Below are 23,628 nucleotides of genomic sequence, written 5' to 3' on the forward strand. Positions count from 1 at the left end.
ATATATAACTTCCATATGATGCAACTTTTTGTTAATGATTTATCACTCATTGTGCTTTAAATGTTTTCTTGATGTGTCCTAACATCCCTTATACACATTCACAAAAACAAATCCAAGTCTCTTACATTAACTATATGTCATCAGTTGGCCTGGGGAAACAAACTCCTGGTAGCTGTTGGTACCAAGCTACCCATGCCCGTCTGGGCTACAAACATGAACTAAATAGCTCTCTGCACCCAGAAATTCAAAAACCTTGATTTTGTACTCACCTTTGGACTAAGTGCTTTATGCTTGAAGCAGGTGATGGATACGACATATGGCCAATCAGCAGGCTCCATGGACACTCCAGCAGTGTGTGCACAGGTGACGTGAAAAGAGGTGGAGCATAACTGGACAGAACACTGGATGCATGCTCCAGGCCCTCGTTTCATGTGCTTCCGACAATACACGCAGTGCTGTGGAAAAAAGACTAGCATAAGATGATGTGTAGGACAAGCTTAATAAGATGTACTTATTTCGGATTTGCAATGGGAATTCTATTCAAGAATATGATGGAGAATAGACGGATGACTGTGTACAGTTGATGGCCTTAATTCTGAGCAGGAACTAAATGTTTTCTTGTGATTCCACGTATGTACTCATGCAATAATAGAACAGCATTACTATTTCTGGATCCCGCTACTTGTTGTCACATATCGTCCCAAACTAGTGGGCCATTGGATCTTGCTGTTGAACCATCATTGGAGAGAGAAGATGTTTTAGGTTGGGGCCCTTGCTAAGAGCACCCTTGAGCATATACCGTATTGACATAACATTGACGAGCCTAGCATATCACTGTTCCACTCTTCAACATTAGATATACATATACATACATCCTTTGCATGGACCCTTTGGGCCTCATTACACGGAACGCGGTAAGGGTTTACCGGTACCGGTAAGGGCACCGGTACCGGTAAACCCTTACCGCCCTACTACGAGGTCCCTTTACCGGACCCGACCTCAACGGCTGGTTTTAGCAGCCGTTAAGTAATGGGCCCGCTAAGGCACCTTGGTGCTAATTACGGTACCGCAATTAGCTCCTTCCCCATTCCCATTGAGCCCTATGGTGGCAAAAATGGGAATGGGGAAGTGCCTTGGTAAATGGGGAATTACCGCCCAGCTCACCTTGGAGTAGGGCGGTAAATCTGCCATCCACCAAGGCGGACACGGTAAAATACCGGCGGCAACCATGGCGCTAAAAGCGCCATGGTTACCGCATACCGTGTAATGAGGCCCTTAGTCTTTCTCCATAATAACAATACAAATTATGTAATTGAACATGGGTTCTCCCAGACTATCTTGACTACAGATTACCATGTAATCTATAAACATCAGATCTCCTTTTTCCCTATTTTGTCTATGTCTATTTGGTGTCAAATCATTAACAACCCTTTGTATTACCTAGTTTGGTTTTAACATTCATCTCTAGAACCAGTCATTCCATTGCTATTAGTATCATCACAGGCATTTTTCAACATACCATTATTCATAACATTATATTTGATCCTTTAGACTTGCTCTGACATCGTGACACAATTTACATGCACTCTATGCAAGATTGCAGTAATGGACACTTTCAGGGTAATTCATAGAATCCAGCGCACAAGTAGCGCACGCGGCTGGCGCACAGCGTGCGCCTGCGATAGTCTGCGCCAGGCACGTGCGCTAAAACTGATTTCCGCGCACAGCGTATTCATGGATTCCATGCTCCCAAACCAGCCGTGGCGCAGAGAATCGCAGCGAGCCTGCCGCAGCGCCAGTAACGCCCCCAAGAACGCCCTCGCGCAAGGAAAAGCCATCAAAATCGCTAAATCATCGCTAAGGGCTGCGCAAACCCTGGACCACTTCACAGGGCAGGCAAACAAGGAAAGCAAAGCGGGCAATCTTCAAATCAGGAGTACGCGGGAAGTTCTACACGCGACTAGGCAGGGAACGTGAATTACAGGGGTACGCGGGAATTATCACACGCAAACAGCCAGGGAACGCGTATTACAGGGGTACGCGTGAAGTAGAACACGCGATAGGCCAGGGAACGTGTATTACAGGGGTACGCGTGAAGTAGAACACGCGATAGGCCAGGGAATGTGTATTACAGGGGTACGCGTGAAGTAGAACACGCGATTGGCCAGGGAACGTGTATTACAGGGGTACACGTGAAGTAGAACACGCGATAGGCCAGGGAACGTGTATTACAGGGGTACGCGGGAATTATCACACGCGAACAGCCAGGGTGCGTGTATTACAGGGGTAGCGGGAAGTTCAACACGCGATTGGCCAGGGAACGTGTATTACAGGGGTACGCGTGAAGTAGAACATGTGATAGGCCAGGGAACGTGTATTACAGGGGTACGCGGGAATTATCACACGCGAACAGCCAGGGTGCGTGTATTACAGGGGTAGCGGGAAGTTCAACACGCGATTGGCCAGGGTACGTGTATTACAGGGGTGCGTGGTAATTATCACACGCGAATAGGCTGGGTGGGCCCTCACAGGTGTACCCTGTACACCCTCCACGGCCCCTGCAGGCAGGCCACAAAACAGGGGACTACCCTGCACACCTGATCATGTCCCCCTGCACCCCCATCCACCAGGCCCCCACCCATGTCTCCCACCACCCCCACCCCCCAGCAGTGCAGGGGCACCTGCCAGCAGGCCCCCACCCATGTCTCCCACCACCCCCACCCCCCATCCACCAGGGGCACCCTCCACCAGGCCCCCACCCATGTCTCCCACCACCCCCACCCACCAGCACTGTGGGGCACGTGGCCAGCAGGCAGTCAGGCAGCAGCAGATGGCAGGTGGGAGCGTGCTCAGGGCTCTGGGCGACTGTAATTTGGCCTCATGGCCAGGAGCGTGGTCTTTCGTGTTTGAACGCGTGGACAGTCTGATAGGGAGTGATTTTGCACGTGAAAATCCCACACTCAGCGAATCGCGCGAAAACCCGTCATCAGCATATGTGCGTCTATAGTTACCTGCACGTGCAGTGTCAAAGCGTGTGATTGGTGAAAATGGATCTACACGCAGGAGTGACAAAGCGTGTGATTGGTGAAAATGGATCTACACGCAGGAGTGACAAAGCGTGTGATTGGTGAAAATGGATCTACACGCAGGAGTGACAAAGCGTGTGATTGGTGAAAAGTGAGCTACACGCAGGAGTGTCAAAGCGTGTGATTGGTGAAAAAGGATCCACACGCAGAAGTGACAAAGCGTGTGATTGGTGAACATGGGCCAAGCACGTACACGCCGTAAGTGACGCTGTACGTGTGGGCCTGTATATAAGGTAGTGTAGAACACCATTTCCTTTTACGTGCTTTTCGTGGAGAGCGAGTGGGTGAATTCTGTACTTCTTGTCGTTTCACACGCGATTTACTTCACGGCGTTTCCAGTTCGTACTCCCTGTTACCTCTGACAGCTTTTTCTCTTTTTCCTCTTGTACTGGTTTACCTGGGCCTGTTCCCTCAAACAGTGTCCCCTTCTACTGTTGTCCTGTCTCCTCAGACAGCGTACACATCTTCTTTTGGCGGGGGTGTTGCCAACCAAACGCGCTCATTTTTCACGCTCTTTTACCTGGCAGACGGTGAGTCACGCACGTATCTAACTTCTGTGCTTGCCCCGTGTGTAGCCTACCCCTTCAGAGGTCATTCTAGGCTGCGTGTGACACGCATACGTTCATTTTTGTGTTACTGGATGCCACAGCGTAGTGCAGGGTTTTCCATCAGCACACGTGGTCTAGGAGGGGTATTGTGCACGTTCCTTAACTTTTTTGGGGTGCCTGTGCGTTGCGTGACCCGTCATCTTTCCCCAGGGGTGTCATATAGCCTTGCCACTGCACTAGGGTACGAATACCATCTGGTACCCAACCCCTTTGACACCCAATTGCCCAGGACAATTGTGCACACCGACTCCCATACGCACAATAACATCAGTGCCATGGTTGGGAGGCGTGCAAGCCGTAAGGGTGGCAAAGGTGGCCGAGCCACACGTGGTGGCCGTGGAGGATCCACTAGGGGACGTGGTTGTGACTTGCAGGGTGCCCCTGTCCCCCCCAGTCTGGAGGACCAGTCAGGGACACCCATGCCCCTCCCCCCCCCAGTTGAGGGTCATGTGGCTGATACCAACCCTGATCAGCCCTTGTCGGACCAGCCCATTGTGGCACCAGACCTGTCCGAGGGTGATCCCATCGCTGACATCCAGGTCAGCAGGTCCACTGCACGTGCACCGGTGCACATTGGTGTCATCAGGGCACGCGCATCTATGCCAGATAGGTCATCTGCTGGCCCCCGTAGCCAGGGTGTGGCTCCATCCACCCCACCTCTCATACACCCTGCCAAGACTGTGTCGGTCCTAGTTCATGCACCTCAGATCAGGCCTGACCCCATCCCTCTACCCCCAATGCCTGCACCTACTCCCATGCTGAGTGTGCAATCCCACACACCCAGTACTGAGTCCACCACGGCTCCTGCCCCTAGTGTCCACAGCGGCGTAGGACACTCTGGATCCCCACCCCCTTCCAAGCGCAAGAGGAAGAGTGCACGTCCGGCACAGGCTGATGCCCCAGGCACGGCTGCACAGTCCGGCCCATCAAGGAAGCCAAGCTTCACAGACGCCGAACTGAATGCACTTGTTCAGTATGTGTCAGATCATGATAGGGAAATGGTCATCGTTGCAGGGTCCAAGACCACACATGCCAGACGCCAGGCACACTGGCAGACCATTGCTGACAGAATAAGTGCCCTTGGAGTAGTGAGGCGCACAGCTAGTGATTGCCAGAAGCGCTGGAATGACCTTAAGCGCAGGGCAAAGGATAAGCTGGCCTCAAGTCATGCCGCAACCTTGGTGACTGGAGGTGGGTCCCCAGCACAGGAAATAGAACTCACACCACACGAGTCCGTAGCTGGATCCTACGTCACCGAGGGACAACTCCAAGGTGTGGGAGATCTCCCTGATTACGAGGCATCATCCGGTGAGTGCACATGCATGTGTGTATTATCCATGTGCATGGTGTGTGTGTGAAGCATTCATGTTGGGTGCCTGTCAAGGGGGTGTGTGGCAGAGTTGATAGTGGCACCCATGTGCCTCATCCAGTATGTTCAGTGCAACACCATCTGCCCACAGCACTATCCCTACTGGCAACAGTGCACATATGGCCCTACACCATGGAAGTTGCCCTTGAATTGTCATTTTGTCACTACATTGTTGCTCATACTCCCCTGTCTATTCATCTGATGTCTTACATACCATTCCTATACTTTCCCCCAGCCAATCAAGTTTCATCTTCACATGCCTGACATGCAATGATACCACATGCTAATGCGTCCTCTGTATATAAATGCCAACCAACATGCTGTCATACTGTGGATGTTGCCTTGACATCCACCTCCTACCTGTGTGCTTTGGTACCGTCTGGTTTCGAGCCCCATTCCCTCACACTCCATGCTGCTCTTCATGGTCTATCTTCCCTGACTTCTACAGTTCAGACCATCATGCCCTACTCACGACACCTGCTTGCTAACAGTCAAATGAGGGCACCCTGCCCTCCAATGCGACCCACCCTATTGCTGACAAGTGCATCTGAGCCTACTCAAAGCTAACTCTCACTGACATCTGCTCATACATGCCTTTGCCTGTCCCATAGACCCTTCACATGGTCCCTGTCCTCTCTCCTTGCTCCTCTTCCACCATCAATGGTGGGACCCGTTGGGGTGTACTCCTGGCCTCCTTCCAATCCTCAGAGGCCACAATTGATGTGCATGGTAATGGGAGCATCTCAGTCCAAGGCCCTTAGGCCAACCTCATTCTCCTTGAGAAATGCTACCCACATCTCATCAACTTCCTTTCCTCTCCTGCTGTCCCCCCTCCTCTCTCCTCATCAATCCTGCACTGCCTCCCTGCACCCTCCCATGATCCTTCTCCGCCTCCCACTCCAACTCCTACACATGCTGCACCTCTGATCTCTAGCACTCCCCGTAAGTCCTACAAGGCTGTCAACCTCCTCCACAATTACACTCCTTTCACTGCGGCTGCATCAGGCATTCCTCCGATATCTGTCACTTACATGAGGTTATGCACCTTGACATCCTTGGTCTCATGGAAACATGTTTGACGGCCAGCTCTGTCTGCATCCTTCACACACTCCTACCTGATGTTCAGGAGATCCTCTCCTTGGCCCGCCACTGCTGTGCAGGGGGGGTGTGCCCTTGGCTTCCCTGAGGGTATTCCTGCCACTGTCACTCCTACTTAGACCTACTCCACTCTGGAATGGCTTGTGTGACGTCTCTCTCTACCACACCTTGACATTCACAAACTGTGCGTACTGTGTCTGGGAAAACTGGTCAAATGTACTACTTCCTTTCTGAGTGTCCTCACCTCTCCTCCTCACTCATGTCCCCAGACACAGAAATCCTCTTCCTTGGTGCTGTACGCATCCACCTGCATGCTTGTTGACCCCCCCACGTGACCTTTCTGTGACCTCAGCAACTCCCTCTCACCCTCTAGACTCCCGTCTGTCCCTACTCATTCTGCAGGGCACACTCTTGATGCTCTGATCTCATCTGACTTTCCCCTCTCCGTCCATCTCTGCACTCCTCTCTCCTGGAGTGATCACATTCTCCTCTCCTCCCAGCTCACCCTCACCACCCCACAGGCAAAGCCACCCTCACCACTGTCACACACCTTCTTGGTATTCCAACCCATGAAGTGTGTGTCAGTCGAGGCTTATGCTGCCAAAATCTCCCCCCCATCCAGCTCCCCCTTAGGCTCACTCCCATCCTGACAGGGCCCACTCCATGCTCCACTCTATGTCAGGTACACTGGATGTCTTTGCCACGGTCATGACCACCTGTCTGAAGCCCCATGCCAATGCAGAGTCCTGGCATGACTCGGATCTTGTGAACCCAAACCACAGGTGCCGGGTGGCAGAGAGGGAATGTCCTGCATCATGCTCATCCTCTGGCAAACTGGCCTGCCACGTGCTCCAAAGGCAATAGCGCCTCACCCTTTTCACCAAGATGAGAACCCCAATCCAAGGGCACATATCTGCGGCATGTGACAACTCTGCAGGACACATAGAAATCTGCAAGGACCTTGCCGAGCCAGATGCAGTGTGTACCTCCCCTGTCCCCTCCGAGCCCACAGCACTGCATGATTGTCTCTGTACCCCTATAGGCCACCCCCCCAGCACTTGTCTGCGCCTAACACCATCTGCCCTTGACGTTAAGTCCTACTTACCTTGTACAGCACTTCCAGCCGCCACTTCCCCTTGCACTTCATTGTGCCACCCACCCCTGCACTTGCGTGACATGAATGACACCAGCACCAGTAGGATTGTTGACTGGCATCCCCTTCTGCCCCACCACCCCTCAGTGCTCTGCTGTACCTTCATACATTTCTGGACCGGTGCTTCACGAATGCTATATGATTCCTTTACAGGTGATGGGGAGGTGGAATCTCATTGTTTACTGCATTTTGTTGATGTAGACAAGGCACTGTGCATTGTGGCCAATTGGGACTAGCAGATCCATGTACAACATGTTAACTTATTGATGTGATGATGCAATGTCAGGACCAGAGTGGTTGAAATCCAAAAACGTTGCCCTCCTCTCCCTCTTCACTTGGTGGCTATGTCACATGCCATGTGTGTGATGGCATGTGCCTTTGACATGGCAATCACCGGCCAATGTGTGATGGCAGTGCTAGGCAGCATGGTGAGCAGGCGTTGCTCTCCAATCTGTACATTGTATGCCCTGAGCCTCCCCTACAGACCCAGTGATGGTGAATGCATAGGAGGTCTCCCAGTCATGTGGGACATGTGTCGTAGAACTACTGCCTCTGTTGTTCATCAGCCCTTGTTGCATGCCATGGTGCTAATGCCTGTTTCCATTTTTCTCTTTCATGTCTTTGCAGGGGACGAAGCACTTGTTGATGCTGGGGATGTGGTGGTTGAGCCGTCCCAGGAGGGCAACCCGGGCCGACCTTCCACAAGTGAGGGACGTGGTGTGTTTGTGGGTGAAAACCCACAAGTGCTGCAGGTCGTGCTGTCGAGGGGTGTCTCTGGGGGTTCCTCCCCCGAGCAGTATTCAGGTGTAGACTCGGAGGATGACACCTATGTGCAGTCGCAGGTGAGTGTTCTTGGGAGAGAATCTCCTCTGTCCGACCCACCTGCAGCCGGGCCATTGCCCTCAATGGGGATGTCAGTGTCGGCAGCTCAGCCTCCGGTGGTTACGGATGCAGGGCCACACCACACAATCTCTGATCCTGTTCCTGGGGCTGCAGATCAGAGAGGGAATGCAGTCCTGCAGCCTGAGGCCTTGCCGGCACAGCAAGGCGCAGTCCGCCTTGCCCCAGGCAGGTGTGGTGCCCGTCAACGTGGTGGCCGTATGCCACCTGGCAATACCGCTTGGGAGCAATCCATCTACGGTATGGCCACCCAACAGGCAGCATCATCCGAGATGATTGCACAGGCCATGGATAGGGTGGCCACTTCCATTGTCCCCCCAGAAAGGCTGATGGAGCGACTGGAGCAGGCTACAGAGTCCATCTGCCAGGCACACAGGGAGGACATGTTGGCGTCCAACATGGACAGGCGGGCGGCACTGGCGACTCTGCGGGAATCACTTTCCATGGAGTCCCAGCGCCACAGGGAAGGCCTGAGGGAAGAATTCCATCACCTCAGGTCGACCCTGTTAGAGCTTGAGGCTTCATCCCATAGAAGGACAGAGGAGCAGCTGGAGCGTCTGACACGGACGCTCTCGGCCGAGATGCAGGCAACTCGTGCGGAGGTCAGGTCATCCCGGAAGTTACTGCATGGGGACCTCCGCATGATTATAACCCAGAACCAGAAAAACCAGACCCGCCTGCTTGCAGCCATGGAGGAGCAAACTCGTGCTTTGCGTGGGCTGCCTCCCATTGTCACACCATCTTCTGAGGCAGCTCCCCCACCTCCTGAGTCAGCTGCAGGGTCAGGCCAGAGCGATAGCGACTCATCTCCCACAACAGAATAGCCGTGTGGGCCACGAGCCTATGGGGTGTTTTAGTTTCCCACGATCCACACAGGTGGATTGTGGCGTGCATCCTGTCCTCGGACCTCATAGGTGGCCCCCCCCCCCGCCGGCCCTTTCATGGCCATTTTTTCTCAATTTTTTTTTCTTTTCCAAGAGTGTTGCCTTGTGTGGGTACCTGGGCATACACTGTATTGTGGCTGGGCACATGCAGGCTTGTCCTGAGTTTGGTTTCGATGCTTGGGTACCAGACATCCACACCCCTCCTGCTTCCGTTTCCATGGGCTTGCAAAGGGTGTGCCCAAGTGACAGCAAATTACACGGTGACATTGGACTCCCATGAGCTGTTGGCCAGTCCATAGTCAATACTGTGTAGACATTCATAGTGTACATTGTTGTTGCACCTAACTATGCATGATGGTTTGATATGTGCCTCTACTTACATATGTTGCTCATGTTTTGCAGGTATTTCACACAGTTCTTCACACGGGCATACTCTCTGGAGTCAGACTACATGTCGGTAGATGTGCACTGACACTTTTGCGTGGCGCCATCACTGTACATCTGGACGGTGAGGACATACCAGCAGAATCAGGTAATGAGACTACCATTGATTACATGCATTGTGTCTTGTTTGGGTCGGCTTCAGGGTGGGTTGGTGTGTAATATGATTGAAATTACTCTTACACAGGTGTGTAGTAGTGGCTCCAGCGCGGTTAGCTGTTCAAGTGCGGCTATGTTCCATTTGGGGCACTGCTATTTGTGACACCGGTGTCATGTTGTGATGGCCAGTTTGTTTGCTCTCACATACCATGACATGGTGTCCTCAGTGGCGGGACTGTGAAGGGAATGGGTGACATGGCAATGTTGTCATGTAGTGAATCGCCTGTGGCAATGCATATTTGATTGATGGAGTTGTGTCTTTTCGTTGTGATGCATTGCTGGTGTATGTGTAGGTAGGGGTGCACACATAGTGACACTTCCATGTTAACAATCTCAGGCTGATGTGTATCTGACAGTTTATTGTCAAGTAATTTTGTGACATTGTCAGGTAGTGTCATCATTGATTGTCAGATGGTATGTGCCAGAGCAGTGTGCACTAGCCAGCACTGTGATTCCTAGGTGAAGAAGTTGGCCACCAGTTGCGTACGGGCTGCCTCCCCCCGTGCCCTTTCCCCTCCCATGCGCAGCGGGCGTGCATGTGGTTGTGGATGTGGGGGCACCACCATGTCCACGGGCAGGCCCCGGCGTGTTGCAACGTTGTGCAGGACACATGCTGCCACTATGATCCTGCACACTATTCGGGGAGCATATAACAGCTGCCCGCCAGAACGGTCAAGGGAGCGAAAGCGTGACTTCAGCACTCCGAATGTGCGCTCCACTATGCCCCGTGTTGCAATGTGGGCTGTGTTGTACCTTACCTCGGGTGGCGTGGTGGGGTTCCGGATTGGGGTCATCATGTGGGGGCTGATAGGGTAGGCACTGTCCCCTGCGGAGGTGGTGATGGGTATCATTAGTGGTGTTGTGTCATGACCCAGTATCTGACATGCATGCATGTGCAGTGGCATTCATGCTCACCAAGCAGCCATGTATCTCCATGCTGGCCAGCCTCTAGGTCCCGGCATAGGGTAGACATTCTGTAGATGAAGCTGTCGTGGGTGGACCCGGGATAGTTGGCATATACTGATGTGATTATTCCCTTGGCATTGCATACAACTTGCACGTTGATGGAATGCCAGTGCTTGCGGTTTCTATAGATGTGCTCTGTTGCCCTGGGTGGACGTAGAGCCACATGTGTGCAGTCAATTGCACCAAGCACTTTGGGGAATTGAGCCACACCATAGAATTCCTGGATGCACGTCCGCCTTTCTGCATGAGTCCTGGGGAGATATATGTGCCTGCGGACTGATGGCCGTGCAGTGATGATGTTCAAGACCTGGTGTAGGCAGCGTGACTGCGTGGCCTGTGACACACCACCCACTATGGCACTTGTCCGCTGAAAGGATCCAGTGGCCAAGAAGTGCAGTACATTCAGGACCTTCTGCAGGGGGCTGAGTGCTTGGGAGCACAGGGTGGGTGATGTGAGGTCATCCTCCCACTCACTCACCAGGTCCAGTATGATGTGTGCTGGAAACCTGTACCTCCCATACACCTGGTCATCAGGCATCCCGAATAGGCTGGTTCTGGGTGTGAATATTCTGGCCCTGACTCTCCTCCTCCTCCTCCTTTGGTAGCCCACTGCCACTGCTGCTAGGAACGGTATGTTCATCCTGGCATCTGGCTTGTTTATTGAAAAGTGCGCAAATTAATGCCTTGCGCGTGTTCTAGGCGAGCGTGTGACCCTCGCACCCCTGGAATCTAGTTCCCACTCCAATAGCGTGTGGAAATTCCCACGCAGCAGGCATACAGGTGCGCTGACGTACTTGCGTGTGTAAGTGCCCGCGCACCCCTGAAATACACGTACATAGGCCAATCGCGTGTACGCGCACTTTTGGCCAATTACACGCGATGAAATACACGTACATAGGCCAATCGCGTGTACGCGCACTTTTGGCCAATTACACGCGATGAAATACACGTACATAGGCCAATCGCGTGTACGCGCACTTTTGGCCAATTACACGCGATGACACTCTGACGTGCAGTATTTCCACGTGTGCTCCGTCATCACGTGCTGAGTGGGGAACGCCCGTGCGGATCACGTCAGACGCGCTTACGCGGTGAGGGACTCTGGTCCAATAGAATCGCGTATGCGTGCTGACGCACTTACGCGCTAAGGGCCTTTCCTCGGATTTCACGCTGACGTGCAGGAATTTCACGTGCCAAATCACTCCGTATCAAGCTGGCCACCCGAAAACACACGGAACACCATGCTCCTGCCCAGAAGGCCGAATTACTGCCCCCCCAGTGCCCTGAGCAGCCTCCCACGTGCTATCTGCTGCTGCCTGCCTGCCTGCCTGCCTGCTGCCACCGTGCCCTGCCATTTGGTGCCTGCACATCAGCCATCTGCAGGGGTCCAGTTGCTGTGTCCACCCCTGCTGGAACTGAAGACTCCCAACTGGGATTACATCGCTCCACAGCCCAGCCCCAGGACCCAGTTGCCCACCCACACCTGCCTCTGGGGTTGCCATGTCGGGCACTTCCACATCTGGCACCAGTGGCAACCCCAGGCCAGAGGGGCAGAGGGGCACCAGCTTCACTGCCACCGAAGTTGGTGTCCTGGTGGAGCATGTCCTGGGGCAGTATGATGCCCTCTTTGGATCGTCCCGCGCCAGCAAGGAAGGACGGGAGAGGATCTGGGCCGACTGTGTGGTTGCCATCAACGCGGAGGGGGTGGCAACCCGCAACATCCAGAAGATCAAGAAGCGCTGGGAGGACTTGAGGTCCAGGACCCTTGTGAAGGCCCGGCGCCTCGTGGAGGGGGGCCGGGGCCGCATGAGTTCCATCCAGAAGAGGGTCCTGGAACGCGTACGCCCAGCGCTCCACGCCCAGGTCCTTGAGAGGGAGGCCCGTCTGGAGTTGAGCGGTAAGTGTGCAAGCATTACTTTGTGAGACAAGGCATGTTGCGGTGTGCTGGTTCTATGATACTTGCCTGTATGTGTGCCATGGGCCATGTATGCATGTATGTGTGCAGGGACATCATGGTCATGCATGTGCGACCAGTGATGTGTGACCCACATGGTTGTTGCATGTGTTGAAATGCGGCATGGGGAGCCCTATGCAGATTTAGGACATGAGAGCATGCCAGTCTCTGTTCCTGGACATGGATGGGGGTGAAGGATGGGTGCTGATGCCAGGTACATATATGGTAGCCATGTCTGTGTGCCTGACCTGCGTGTCTGTGACTTGTGCATGCCATGGATGCATGACACATGTGTGTGACAATGCACAGATTCAGTGACGCACCCAACTTACCCTTGTTTCGCCTGTGTTCGTTGTGTTTGGGGCCAGATGGATGTGACTGAGGTGAAGTGTGTGCATGTGATATGCATGAGCCATGATGCATGTGAGTTACATATCATTGAATGTTTCAAGAGTCAATTGGACATGCATGGAAATGTGCATGGCATGCACCATGCCTGTTACTGTGTGTGTTTTGCCTGGACTGACCCATGTGTTGTGGAGGGACATGATGGAAGTGTACTTTGACAGTGGTGCTCATCTGCTATTGCTTCCTGTCTAGGGGACCATTGTACAGTAGCCTGATGCTTGTGTCCTTTGTCTCCCTCTACGCAGCGGCTAGTGAAGAAGAGGGCGGAGACGGCGCTGTGGAGCAAGGCGGCAGGGATGCCCCCACGGCTGCAGCGGAAGGGGTGGGTGAGCCCCCACAGGGGCCTGCTACGGCGGGAGACGGTGAGGAGCCATCCAGGTTGGTGGTTTGCACAGAGGAGGAGGAGGCCGACACTGGTGCACACAGGGGGCCTGGTGGGAGCATCCCTGCTGGTGCAAGTGGTGCAGTCCAGGGCCAGGGGCAGGAGGCAGCACAGGTCACCGTGGAGGTGCCTGTGCATGTCGCTGTCCCTGACCCTGTGAGTGCACCACCATGCACCAGCAGGGATGCCCCCTCCCAGGCCCGTCCGCAGGTAGAGGGGATGTCCATGTCAACTGACTCCCCTCCACCTGCGGCCGTGGGAACCCCTGGCCGCATGGAGCAGGTCCTGATTGGGGTCGCGATGCGCACGGCTGTGATTCGTGATGACGTGCGTGCTTCCCGGGAGGAGCACGCACGTCATCACGAAGTGCACCGTGCCGACGTGGCCCAATTGGGATCGGCCATGTTCGGGGGGTTCCTGCATGTGTTGGCCAATCTGACGGCCCTCTCCTCCTCTGTGCAGGCTATCCACCGGTCGTTCTCCTTGCCGTCTTCCGGCCCAGATGCCACCATGGCCCCCTGTGGACCTGCCCCGACCAATGCAGCCAGCTCGGTGGGGATCCCATCCCTGCCACAGTTGGGAGTCGGAGGTCCAGCAGGGGTGGACAACACAGCAAGTGGACCCCAGCAGATGGAAGATGTGCCGGCATCATCGGGCAGGGCATGTGCACGACGGCGTCGGTGGTTACCATCAGCCTGGATGCCGTCGTGCTGGCAGAGGCAGTGGCGTCGGAGGCAGCAGCGGGCTCGACGTGGGAGGCATCATGGCTCAGGGCCATCAAGATCAGAGGGGCAGGCATCGGCCGGAGGGCAGGGCAACCCTGGCATGGCAGTGTGTTCCGTGTGGGAGGAGTTTGGCCAGCGGATAGGTGCGGAGCGGCAGCGGGCGGAAGAGGAGCGGCTCGCCATGGCCAGGGCGGAGATCTCCATGCGTCGGGCATTGAGGCGGGCTGAGTGCCTCGAGGAGGCTCGCAGGGATTTTGGTGAGCACATGGGGTTGTCCCTGCGAGACCTCGGGGCCAGGACAGAGTCCCGCCTCCAGGACATTGACATGGAGTTCGAGGATGCCCTGGCCAGCATCACCAAGTGAGCCGCAGGACTTGCCCGCTGCCTTTGTATATAGTTTTTTAGTTAGTTAGTGCTAGGTTTCCTTTATTTATTTTTATTATTTTGGACCGCTCGGACAATGGCCACTTTTTTGTACATATTTTTTTTATTAGTTAGTATTAGGTTTCATTTGTGGTGTTGGGCTCATGGACCCTGGAACATTCCTGTATATATTGTAATTTTTTGGGAGATACATTTTTTTATTTTCTTATTGTTTACACCATGACGTAATGGTTTTTCTTTGATTTCCTACTACATGGTTTTGCTTTGGACAAATTCTATTTATTTTTTAATCCTTTGTTTTTTGGTTTATCTTTTTTGTTCTCGGACATGGACCTTTTATTTACTTTGCCACATAGTTGTATGTTTTATTAGTTTACTTATTTTGTTTTTAATACATTTTTATATTATCATACACTTGTGTTATTTTCTCTTTGGTTTCTTACATGTCATGATATGGGTTTTGACATTCACTTGCACCCATTGTGTATGTGTGTGTGACGGACATGTGTTCTTTTGCATACTTGCCTTTGGGGTTGTGTCATGTGATTGCATTCACTATGTGGGTGCATGCAATCCTTGCCTGGGTGTTTGTGCTGGGTATGCTGGACATTACTGCCATGATTGTGTATCGTCAGGAACTGGGGACAGGGGGACATGGGTGGGGGCCTGCTGGCAGGTTCCCCACAGTGCTGGGGGGTGGGGGTGGTGGGAGACATGGGTGGGGGCCTGGTGGAGGGTGCCCCTGGTGGATGGGGGGTGGGGGTGGTGGGAGACATGGGTTGGACATGGGTGGGGGCCTGCTGGCAGGTTCCCCACAGTGCTGGGGGTGGGGTGGTGGGAGACATGGGTGGGGGCCTGGTGGAGGGTGCCCCTGGTGGATGGGGGGTGGGGGTGGTGGGAGACATGGGTTGGACATGGGTGGGGGCCTGCTGGCAGGTTCCCCACAGTGCTGGGGGTGGGGGTGGTGGGAGACATGGGTGGGGGCCTGGTGGAGGGTGCCCCTGGTGGATGGGGGGTGGGGGTGGTGGGAGACATGGGTTGGACATGGGTGGGGGCCTGCTGGCAGGTTCCCCACAGTGCTGGGGGTGGGGGTGGTGGGAGACATGGGTGGGGGCCTGGTGGAGGGTGCCCCTGGTGGATGGGGGGTGGGGGTGGTGGGAGACATGGGTTGGACATGGGTGGGGGCCTGCTGGCAGGTTCCCCACAGTGCTGGGGGTGGGGGTGGTGGGAGACATGGGTGGGGGCCTGGTGGAGGGTGTCCCTGGTGGATGGGGGGTGGGGGTGGTGGGAGACATGGGTGGGGGCCTGGTGGAGGGTGTCCCTGGTGGATGGGGGGTGGGGGTGGTGGGAGACATGGGTGGGGGCCTGGTGGAGGGTGTCCCTGGTGGATGGGGGGTGGGGGTGGTGGGAGACATGGGTGGGGGCCTGGTGGAGGGTGCCCCTGGTGGATGGGGGGTGGGGGTGGTGGGAGACATGGGTTGGACATGGGTGGGGGCCTGCTGGCAGGTTCCCCACAGTGCTGGGGGTGGGGGTGGTGGGAGACATGGGTGGGGGCCTGGTGGAGGGTGCCCCTGGTGGATGGGGGGTGGGGGTGGTGGGAGACATGGGTTGGACATGGGTGGGGGCCTGCTGGCAGGTTCCCCACAGTGCTGGGGGTGGGGGTGGTGGGAGACATGGGTGGGGGCCTGGTGGAGGGTGTCCCTGGTGGATGGGGGGTGGGGGTGGTGGGAGACATGAGCAGGTGTGCAGGGTAGTTCCCTGTGGTGTGTGCTGCCTGCAGGGGCCGTGGAGGGTGTACAGGTAATGCCTGGGAGCACACAGCCAATTCGCGTGTGGAACTTCCCGCGCACCCCTGAAATCCACGTAGCCGGCCATATCGCGTGTGGAACTTCCCGCGCACCCCTGAAATCCACGTAGCCGGCCATATCGCGTGTGGAACTTCCCGCGCACCCCTGAAATCCACGTACCCGGCCATATCGCGTGTGGAACTTCCCGCGCACCCCTGAAATCCACTTAGCCGGCCATATCGCGTGTGGAACTTCCCGCGCACCCCTGCAATCCACGTACCCTACCATATCGCGTGTGGAACTTCCCGCGCACCCCTGAAATCCACGTAGCCGGCCATATCGCGTGTGGAACTTCCCGCGCACCCCTGCAATCCACGTACCCTGCCATATCGCGTGTGGAACTTCCCGCGCACCCCTGAAATCCACGTACCCGGCCATATCGCGTGTGGAACTTCCCGCGCACCCCTGCAATCCACGTACCCTGCCATATCGCGTGTGGAACTTCCCGCGCACCCCTGAAATCCACGTACCCGGCCATATCGCGTGTGGAACTTCCCGCGCACCCCTGCAATCCACGTACCCTGCCATATCGCGTGTGCAACTTCCCGCGCACCCCTGAAATCCACGTACCCGGCCATATCGCGTGTGGAACTTCCCGCGCACCCCTGCAATCCACGTACCCTGCCATATCGCGTGTGGAACTTCCCGCGCACCCCTGAAATCCACGTACCCGGCCATATCGCGTGTGGAACTTCCCGCGCACCCCTGCAATCCACGTACCCTGCCATATCGCGTGTGGAACTTCCCGCGCACCCCTGGAATCCACGTACCCGGCCATATCGCGTGTGCAACTTCCCGCGCACCCCTGCAATCCACGTACCCTGACTAATCGCGTGTGGAACTTCCCGCGCACCCCTGGAATCCACGTACCCGGCCATATCGCGTGTGCAACTTCCCGCGCACCCCTGCAATCCACGTACCCTGACTAATCGCGTGTGGAACTTCCCGCGCACCCCTGGAATCCACGTACCCGGCCATATCGCGTGTGCAACTTCCCGCGCACCCCTGCAATCCACGTACCCTGACTAATCGCGTGTGGAACTTCCCGCGCACCCCTGGAATCCACGTACCCGGCCATATCGCGTGTGCAACTTCCCGCGCACCCCTGCAATCCACGTACCCTGACTAATCGCGTGTGGAACTTCCCGCGCACCCCTGAAATCCACGTACCCGGCCATATCGCATGTGCAACTTCCCGCGCACCCCTGGAATCCACGTACCCTGACTAATCGCGTGTGGAACTTCCCGCGCACCCCTGAAATCCACGTACCCGGCCATATCGCGTGTGCAACTTACCGCGCACCCCGGTATACACGCACACGTTTATTTTTTCTCTCAGCGCGTGTCTGTGTTTGTGGGTACCCCTTTGTACGTCATTTGTCCTGGAGGGCCACAGTATTGGACATTGATCATGTCTGTATATAGGTGCTATTTGTTGGCGCACCTTTTAGCGCACATTTCTTGCAGGCGCAGAGACGCTACCGCCTGCTTTCTTGTGGCGGTCGTGTTTGTGCCTGTTTGTGCCTGTGCGCTGCTTTGAGCGTGCGCTTTTTTGCCCTATTCTATTCCATGAATACCTGTTGTATGCGAGCGTGTGGGCGTTCCGCGCACTTGCCTCCTAAACTTTCCCCGTGCCGCCCACATTCTTCCCCATTCCGAGTGTTGTGCCCCATTTTATTCCCCATTCCGAGTGTCCCGCCCTGTGTTCCGCCTACTTTAGAGCTGTGCGCTGCGCTCGGAGTGATAGCGCAGTGGCCGTGGCGCACGACGTTGGTTGACCTGTGCGCTGGCCTGCGCCGCGCGCTTTTTCCGCGCACGTCCTCTGCTTTTCTTGCGCACGGACTTCCATGAATCGACGTGCGCTGGTTTCCCTGCGCTTTTCGCTAATTTTCGGCGCAGCGCACGTATTGGCCCCTCTGCGCCGGGATTTTCGGCGCACATTTATTCCATGAATCGGCCTATTTGTATTTATGACTTGCTCTGTCGCTATCGCATCACTCTTCACGAGCCAATAGGCATTCTGCATTGTTGATGCGTCATCACGTTCACCTCTTAACACGGAAGCAAATTACTCTTGCCGCTAATGCCGTATTCATTCCTTTCCTCACAGACGCAGCAACATCCAGAATACTTGCGGGCATTGGAGCCATCCAATATTTCCTGCCATCTGGCACAGGTAAACTCACTTCATTCGATCATTCCTTCCCAACCCACTAGACGCCCACAGATAGGTACATGGCCCTACTTACATTTATATTTATTTCTGTCTCAATTTCCATGTAGCGTTACGGCATAACTACCAAACGTGGCATTCTTATATTGACCATCCTCAGGACATTACGAATCTTTTCCCACATGCATCGGAGATCAGGAATCACCGGGAGTGCTATTAAATGTAAGGACTACATCAATTCCTTAAGTCAATACAATACTATATTCTTTCAACCAGACGTACTAGCAATAATAGACATAAGATCCATCTTTCTAATCCACAGGTCCTGATTTTTTCAATTAAGGTCCACACATCCATCCTATTACAGAAGACACTAGATTTCCTTACCAAGATTAATCATTATTTATTTGTCCCTTCTTAAAGTTAAGGTAACTATAATCAGCATCATTCTTTTTATCACTCATATTTTTACATTTTTACATTTCAACTAAGGTACAATCTAATTATAGCTTTTCTTGCCACATTATAGGTATCCTGAAATGACAACAGGAGACCAACAGGTGACTTATGAGACACATTTAGACACCACTTTACTAACCGGTGATCATCATTTCTAATTATTTGCGTAATTTCCACGTCACTATTGGATTCTGGGTACTATTATGGGCCTTTGCTATTTTATAATATAACAGATTTTGGGAATACCAAGGAAGTTATTGTCTGTTCTAGGTAACGTTGCATGTTCACATTAATCGATTTAGCCAATTGGACACAGGGCACCAACCATCCCCTCTCTATGTGGCTCAAACTCCTTAAACTGCTTTAACTGCTCGTATTTTTGGGATGCACCATAGTAGCGAAACTGTATTGTCTCTACAAAAAGTTTTGGTTGTTATCAACAACATATTGAGAAATTAGTGTTTCCGTTTTAGGGATACAAACAGGAAACTAATGTTTGTTATAATTTCTCTCCCCATCCTTATTTCTCTTTTTTGTTTTACTATTCAATTTGTGTTGGGCTGTTTTCTGTTCGTTGGATTCTTTGTATTATATATGGCTCATCATATTCTCTTTGTTATAATTTGCTTATTGGACCGTCTCAATCTTATTTATTTCACTTCAATTTTGCATCATTCACTTTCATGATTGTTTTACATGATGGTTTTCCATTCATTAATTGACAATATATGTTTCTATTGAAAAATTGTCTCCATTTTCCATTCTATTTGTATTGTTTCTGTTTTACTGATATGCTAATTATGCATTTTTCCACATGTTTCCAATGGGCTCTCTCCTCCCCATCCCTCCCCTGTGTTCTACACAATTACTTATGTACAATCAGTTTTTTGGTGTCTTGGCCCTGCCTTGAAAAGGACCAAATTGGTCGAAATACGGGTTGGCACTTTATGGGCCCATCACTTAATTCAACTTGATTGAATAATAAATGTGTGTTTAGACGAAATACATTATTTTGTACCAGAGTTGGATATTTGTAGGACAGCGCTTTTTTCCACAGATCACTAGTCTGTTCTTTACTACACTTTTGCCCCCATACATTACCAGCCAGATTGAGCACAGGCCATAGTGATTTGAGCTCCCTTGCCTAGCTTCATGTTTTTGGGGTGAGTGTTAGACTACACAATAGAGAAGCAGCCAAAAGGCACATCCTGAAAAGTAATTCATGTCTGATCGATAATTCCCTGTCATAACCCCTGCAGGCGGCACCAAAAAGCAACTCATTTTTAATGTATACTAACTACATCAATGCATTCACTTGCCGAAAGAACATTTTCCACAAACGTGGTGTTATAGTAGCATATCCTTTTTATAAATCTTGTTATATATGAACTCAAGAGGTTACCCTTCATGGAGAATCGGGTGCTCCTAGTCGGTAGTTCTCTCTCCATAACAACCTACTGGAACCTTACCCTGCAGCAGATGAGGCATGGACAATGATCTTTTCCATAGAAAAATCGAAAGTTTCTTTTCTAGACCCTGCTGATATGCAGGTATCACTTCATGTGCTGCAGTGTGTATCATATCACACTTCCTCCCATCACTTTAAATATGCACGAGGGATGGCTGTGAGGAAGTTGTTAAGGAGGGAGAAGGGAGGACTAAGAGTGCCTGATTTGCATGAAGGTCATTTTGTATCATTCTTTACTTTTAGAGATTCGCCTTCCTTCTGCTGTCGAATTATTTAACCTAAGCTGAAAAACAAGTTGAGACGCATTCCGTCATCTCTGTTCACGGAGAGAGACCAACTAATCCACAAGATGGGCAACAACTCAACTATTCCTTTAAGACCTCCTGACTTGCCTAGCAGTAAATGTGGCAGAGCAGTCCAGGGCAACTTTTAGGAGGGAGAAGGATGGTATCATATAACACATATACTATTCAAAAGGGGAATGTCCGCACAGAAGGCTATAAATGAGGTTACTCCCCATAGTGACTGCTGTATGCTAGTCCATAATCCCCTTTCCTCTATATTTGATCAGTGTCCATCAGTGGGGCCGAATTGGCACTTTTGCACAGCGAAACATTCCTCCAATGTTCAACTTTTTGGGTGGAGTTTTGCATGGCATGGTCACTGACTCCACCCACAAGCAACGCCTGCCAATCCATAGTTCATCTGCATTAGATGCTACTCCCTAGCAATCCTATTATCGGTAGACTGAGGGATGGGGCATATGGAGGGGTTATGGACTAGGAGTACAGCAGTCACTAAGGTGAATAACTTCTTACTCCTACGTCTCATCCCCTTTCCACCACAATTTATGGGAGAGTACCAAGCATCAACTCTGAGTGGCAGGATCCATGTTAAGCAAGTAGGGTTTGTATTGTAGGGTTCCCGGACCCAATCTAGCATCTGCACTGTTACCGGTGCATACAGTAGTGTTTGCAGAAGGTGGAATGTGAGGACCACGTTACAGCCTTTTTTGACATCCCATGGGACCTGCCCCTGAAAAAGTCACCTCACAGTGGCTTTGGCCCTAACTGCATGTACGTGTGGGCCCTTTGAGATAGGCTTGCAGGCACAAAGAATACGAAAATACGAGAAGCATGCCACTATCCAAAGTGCTATGGATTTCTGTTGAAGCCTTAGAGCCTGGTTGAGAGCCACTGAAAGTAACAAATATGTTATCAACTTTCCTGGTAGGTTTGGTTCAGTCCAAATAACATTTCAGAGGTCTGCAAACATCCAGGGTGTGCAAACCCTGCTCTGTCTTAGACTGTGGATTCGAAATAAACAACAGCAAACATATATCCTGATTGATATGAAATGAACACCCTACATTTGGTAGGAATTTAGGATGAGCTTGCATCACAACCTTATCCTTATAGATGATGGCATATGGTTCCGAAGCAGAGAGCCTGAATTTCGCTAATGCGCCAGCTGACATAATTGCCACCAAGAATGCTGCTTTCCATGTGACAAATTTTAGCTCTGCCGGTGCCAAGCGTTCGAAGGGCTTATGCGAGATAACCAACAGGGCCGGGTTCAAGTCCCACATAGGATGTGCAGCCTTAAACAGTGGAAACATTGGCAACAGAGCCTCAAAACGATGCAGAATTACCGTATTTCACTGCCAGGTATGTCCTACATGATTCAACCTGCATATCCAAACTTGCTAATTCCGACATTACTGAAATTACCTGATCAAGGGAGCATTTTAATGGATTGATATCCCTATCGATAGAGCAATGGCAAAACCTCAGCCATTTGCCCCTATACTGGTAACAAGTGAAGGCTTTCTGGCTATAGGTACCTACTCACCAAACTCGGCAATAAAGGAAATTGTTGACACACTTTCCCTGCAGAATAGGGTTCGGCGTAATGGGCCTTGTGGAACCCCACAATTGGGTGTCTGAGGTGTTAGAGCGGTAACCATTCCGTTCTTTCTATAAGGAAGGATTTTATCCAAAGTAGAGCATGTTTGTGTTGCTTATCCCTATTTCTTGGGATACTTTTGATGAGGGTTATATGTTCTACTGTGTCAATGGCTGCCAACAGGTCAGTGCGGAAAGTAATGTTGGAGTCGGAGTACATTTTTAGGTTGTCCCAGATGGCTAGTGCTGATCCCATTCCTCTCATAGGCCTTAAGCCGTCTTTATATGTATATGTCAAAGCATCACACAACCATATTTTTGGCGTTCTCATAATACATTCTTCTTTTGATGTAGGAGTTCAGCCTAAGAATTACTGTGAACTAGAGAGACCCATAATCCTGAATTCTCGGGTCAGGTACCCTGACGAAGGGATGTTTGTTTCAACTGTTTCCGAAGTGGGAAAATGGCGATTAACTAATTTTTAGGAGGTCAATTCAGAAGAATTAATTCATACAAAAAGAGACCCCATACATGATGCATCTGCCTTTGTTCATTACTGATGAATGTTGAAGATCTTTAATTGCTGCACTTACCAGTAATTCCATCCTGAAGAAGGCTGGGACACATTCTCGATGTGAATTGGGACCCAAACAGCTGAAACTCGAGGTTGAGTCACCCTCTTGTCTGATTTTGTTGGTCATGAATTTGTGTCCGCTTGCCTGCTTTGTTTTTTATTTGTTTTTTGTCGTTTGGAGCCCACTTTGGCGTAGTGTGTTTGAATTCAATGTATATACTTTTTTGCGAACTGGTAATACACTACCTCTAGGTGAAATAGTGCAAATGTTTACATACATTTATCTAGGCTTAGAAAAGACACTGTTGAACCCAAATCGGAGTTATGTTTGACAGCAGTGTGGCATCTGTGTTTTTAACTGTGCATTAGATGAGCCAGTACTAGCTTTTGGTGTTGATGATGTTTATGTAATTTCTATGGTGATTAAAATATCATGTTCAGTCTTCCTTTCTCCTTTAGTATTTGCGAGTGTCTAGGAGTAAGAGACTGACACAAAGTTGGAATGTTGCTTGGCAAAGACGTTTATTAACAACAAAAATGGTGGGGTTGGAGGAAATTCTAACTAGCTCTACTTCTGCTAAAATGGGTTTCCCTGCCTCAAGAAAACTAGGTAATGAAACTGTCTTGTCAGAATGTTCAAAGTAAAGTTTTACGTCCTGTGTCCAAATCCTAATCTGTCCCTCACA

General features: G+C 51.9%; 1 protein-coding gene across 2 annotated transcripts in view; it reads right to left on the minus strand.

Annotated features, from left to right (window-relative positions):
• LOC138573535 (lysine-specific demethylase 4B-like) overlaps positions 1-23,628 on the minus strand; it is a 2,173,569-nt gene that overhangs the window by 129,076 nt on the left and 2,020,865 nt on the right. For both annotated transcript variants that reach the window (XM_069649346.1, XM_069649347.1), the window contains one exon: positions 270-455. In XM_069649346.1, coding sequence (XP_069505447.1) covers positions 270-455 — 186 coding nt within the window. The remainder of the gene's footprint in view (positions 1-269; positions 456-23,628) is intronic.

This window comes from Ambystoma mexicanum, chromosome 1p (assembly GCF_040938575.1).
Source record: "Ambystoma mexicanum isolate Mex_15411 chromosome 1p, UKY_AmexF1_1, whole genome shotgun sequence".
Taxonomy (NCBI): Eukaryota; Metazoa; Chordata; class Amphibia; order Caudata; family Ambystomatidae; genus Ambystoma; species Ambystoma mexicanum.